Source organism: Theobroma cacao, chromosome 9, assembly GCF_000208745.1.
Source record: "Theobroma cacao cultivar B97-61/B2 chromosome 9, Criollo_cocoa_genome_V2, whole genome shotgun sequence".
Lineage (NCBI taxonomy): Eukaryota > Viridiplantae > Streptophyta > Magnoliopsida > Malvales > Malvaceae > Theobroma > Theobroma cacao.
Genome location: NC_030858.1, coordinates 10,066,159 through 10,070,399, shown reverse-complemented (window position 1 = coordinate 10,070,399; position 4,241 = coordinate 10,066,159). Strand labels below are relative to the sequence as shown.

Here is a 4,241-nt window from a genome sequence, read left to right as displayed (position 1 = left end):
TGTACAATATGCACCATACCTTGTCTTTCTAGAGATATGAGGATCAAACGCTTTATGGATGGACTAGTTGAGTCATTGTTTATGGTTGTTGCGTCTTAGAGTTTTGGCACTTATGCTTCTGTAGTTGACTATGCTCAAAGGATCGAGACTAGGATTGCAATGAGTCAAACGACTTGGGATAGGTCCAAGAGGCTGAGGATTAAGGGCCAAAAATTTTTAGCACTGGACATGGATCGTCCACAAGCCATAAGGGCTAATAGAGAATTTCTCAATGTCATGGTTCCCATCAAGGGAGTGGTACAATTAATGCCAGATCTTGTTGTGATAAGAGATCAAACTCTATTTCTAGGCAACAGACCTCAAGGTTTAACACTCAGTTATCTTGTTATTGATATGGGATGCCAAGGCACATGAAGAAAGACTATCTTAGGGCACCATAGACACAAGAGGGTTTACACTACACATCTTAAGCTGCTTTATCGCCACCACCTACTATAGCCCAACCCATCTAAGTAGTTCCTGGAGCGAAGGGCAGAAGCGCAGGTAGTATTTCATAAAGTAAAGCCTCAAAGTATGTGCACTAGAGAGGGGACAAGCTAAGGTATATGCTTTGACGTCATAAGATGTTGAAATGTCCAATGCCGTAATTTCAGGTATTCTTATTAATTGTGGTTCTGAAGCTCGTGTTTTATATGATTATGAATATATGCATTCTTTTGTGTCTCCATGTTTTGCTTTGAAATTGGATGTTGAACGTACCTCGATGGAGTATGGTTTAATAGTGATTACACTACTTAGGGATGTGTTTATCCCGCAATTTGAGTATAAGTCTTGTGTGGTCTAAGTATGGGATAAAGACATACAAGCCACTTTGATTTTATTAGATATATTAGATTTTGATGTGATTTTGGGCATGGATTGACTATCGTCAAATTTCACTAGTGTGGATTGCCACCATAAGCTAGTCGATTCAATTACCCAAAGGAACTTTCATTTAGTATTCAGAGTGATCATAGTAATGCTCCAATCAATGTGGTTTCTGCTATGACGACGATCAGGTTGTTGAAGCATGGGTGCTAAGGAGTTTTTGTAGTATTAGAGATACCCAAGTGGAGGTTGGTAGTGTGATCAAGGTACCCACTGTTAGGGAATTTTTTGATGTATTTCTAGAGGAGTTACCTAGTTTACCACCAAATAAGAAGGTTGAGTTTTGATAGATCTGGTGAATGATACTTGATTGACATCTATCCCACCATACCATATAGAATTGGTAAAGCTTAAGGAGCTCAAAGATCAATTGGAGATTCTGTTCGATAAGGGTTTTATATGCCTTAGTATGTCACCATGTGGTGCACTAGTGCTATTTCTTAAGAAGAAAGATGGATCACTTAGGTTGTGTATTGATTACCGATAGCTTAATAAGTTAATGATCAAGAACAAGAATTCACTTCCTTATATTGATGATTTGTTTGATCAGTTACAAAGAAAACAGTGTTTCTCCAAGATTGATCTTCGCTTTGGTTACCACTAACTCAAGATTAGGAAGAAAGATGTGCCTAAGACTATATTCTGTGCTAGGTATAGACACTATGAGTTTTTAGTGATGTCTTATGATCTTATGAACGCCTCAACAAGTTTTATGGATATGATGAATTGGATGTTCAAACATATTTGTACAATTTTGTAGTGGTATTCATTGATGACATTTTGGTGTACTCAAGGAGTAAGGAGGAACACAAGTATGCTCTTGATGTTTAAAGATCATTGATTATATGCTATGTTCTCCAAGTGCGAGTTTTGGTTTGATAGCGTTAGTTTCTTGGATCATGTGATATCCAATGAAGGAATTATGGTTGATCCAAAGAAGATAAAGGCCATGGAGAAATGGCCAAGGCCAACTTCAATGACTGAGATTTGTAGCTTCCTAGGTTTAGCTAAGTATTATAGGTAGTTTGTCAAGAATTTTTCTAGGCTTGCAACCCCTATGACCAAGTTAGCTCAAAAGGGTATGAAGTTCTAATGGAATAAGGCTTGTAAGGAGAGCTTTGAGAAGTTCAAGAGTTGTTTTACTTTAGCTCCCATACTTAGCCTACAATAGGGAGTAGGAGGATATACAGCTTATTGTGATGCCTCATGTGTTGGTTTATGTTGCGAGTTGATGCAACACAGAAAGGTCATAGCTTAGGCCTTTAGACGACTAAAAAGGCACGAGTAGAATTATCCTACCCATGGCTTAAAGATGGCCGCCATTATCTTTGCTCTTAAGATTTGAACACATTACCTTTATGGGTAGATGTGTGAGATCTATACCGATCATAAGAGTCTCAAGTACATTTTTTAGCATAAGGACCTTAATCTTAGGCAACATCGATGGATAAAGTTGCTTAAGGATTATGATTGTACCATCTTGTATCATCCCAATAAAGTTATTGTGGTAGTTGATGCTTTGAGCACGAAGTTTTTGGGGAGTTTGGCCCATATCATCTCTGGTATAAGGCTTTTGGTGAGAGATATCCATGGTTTGGGAGACATGGTTCTACATTTTGAGGTCAATGAGACTGATGCTAGATTAGCACATTTTTTAGTTAGAACTATGGTACTCAATCACATTAATGAGGCCCAAGATAAGGATGAATAGGTGACCAAGGCCTTAAATGATGCCCAATGGAGGAAAGGACAACAATTTTTTAGAGACTCTGGTAGCTTACTCCACTATGGAGTGAGAATGTATGTGTTGGATGTGGATGGCCTCAGGAGATAAATTCTTGAGGAGGTGCATTTGAATGCTTATGTAGTTCACCCAAGAGCCAATATACCATGACTTGAGAAATGTATACTGGTAGGCAACCTTAAAAAAAGATAAACTCGAGTTTGTGGCTAAGTGCTTGGTATGCCAACAGATCAATGCAGAGCATTAAGTCTTGTAGGGTTGTTATAGCCTTTACCCATTCCTAAGTGTAAGTGGAAGCAAATATCTATTAATTTTTTGACAAGACTACTGCTCACTAGTAAAAGGTTTGATTTCATTTTGGTGACAGTGGATAGGTTGACTAAGTCTGCACATCTCCTACTGGTGAAGGTTACTTATGGAGTAGCACAATATGCAAGACTGTACATTGAAGAGAGAGTGCGACTGCACGGGTTTTTGATTACTATAGTCTCGAATAGATGTACCCAATTCACTAGTCAATTTAGGATAAATTCCAAGAGGCTTTGGGGACTAAACTAAATTTTAACACTACTTTTCATCCTCAAACCAATGGACAGTTTGAAAAAACCATAAAGACCTTGGAAGACATGTTACAGGCTTGTGTTGTTGACTTTAGAGTTACTTGGGATAGATATTTGCCTTTCATAAAATTTACCTACAATAACAATTATCATGCTAGTATTGAGATGGAGCCTTATGAGACATTGTATGGACATAAGTGTAGATCATCTATCACTGGGTTTAAGGTTGTTGAGAGGAAACTCCTTGGACCGTAGATGGTTCAAGAAGCTACCGATAAAATTTGGTTGATTCAAGATAGGTTGTTGATAAGTCAGAGTCAACAAAAGTCTTACACCAACCATAGACATCAAGACTTGGAGTTTGAGGTAGGCGATCATGTTGTTTTTAGAGTTTCACCGATCAAGGGGATTATGCGGTTTGGTAAGAACGATAAGCTAAACTCTAGATACATTAGGCCTTATGAGATACTAAAGAGAGTTGATGCAGTAGCTTATAGATTGGCGCTACCCCCAGATCTTTCTAGCATTCATCTAGTGTTTCACCTATCCATAATATGCAAGTACAACCCTAATCCAACTCATGTGCTTCATCATGAGGAGATTCAGGTGGGAGATGATTTGTTGTATAAGGAGGTATCGATTGAGATTTTGGATAGGCAAATTAAGCAACTTCGCACCAAGGATGTAGCTTTAGTGAATGTCCTTTTGCATAATCACTCCAATGAAAAGGTGACTTGGAAGGCTGAGGACGAGATATGCATGAAGTACATGCACTTATTTCAGAATTGAAGTTAGTAGCTAGTTGCCTAAATTCAAGGACGAATTTCTTAAAGGGAGAAAATGTGAAACCTATATCTAGATAAAGGTTAGAATCGTAACCTAACTTGGTGAGCTGGTAATTTATTGTTTCTAAACATGTTATAGTAGCATTTTAACTTGGAATTTCATATTTTTATTGAACATATAAGTATATTTTGGAGTTGGGATCTTTTTGGAGTCAAAAGACTGAT

At 37.8% G+C, this 4,241-nt stretch overlaps 1 protein-coding gene across 1 annotated transcript; it reads left to right on the top strand.

The window, feature by feature from the left end:
- Positions 3,487 to 4,020, top strand: LOC108663228. Its single transcript, XM_018126811.1, has one exon. The coding sequence runs from the start codon at positions 3,487 to 3,489 to the stop codon at positions 4,018 to 4,020; it is 534 nt and encodes a 177-aa protein (XP_017982300.1).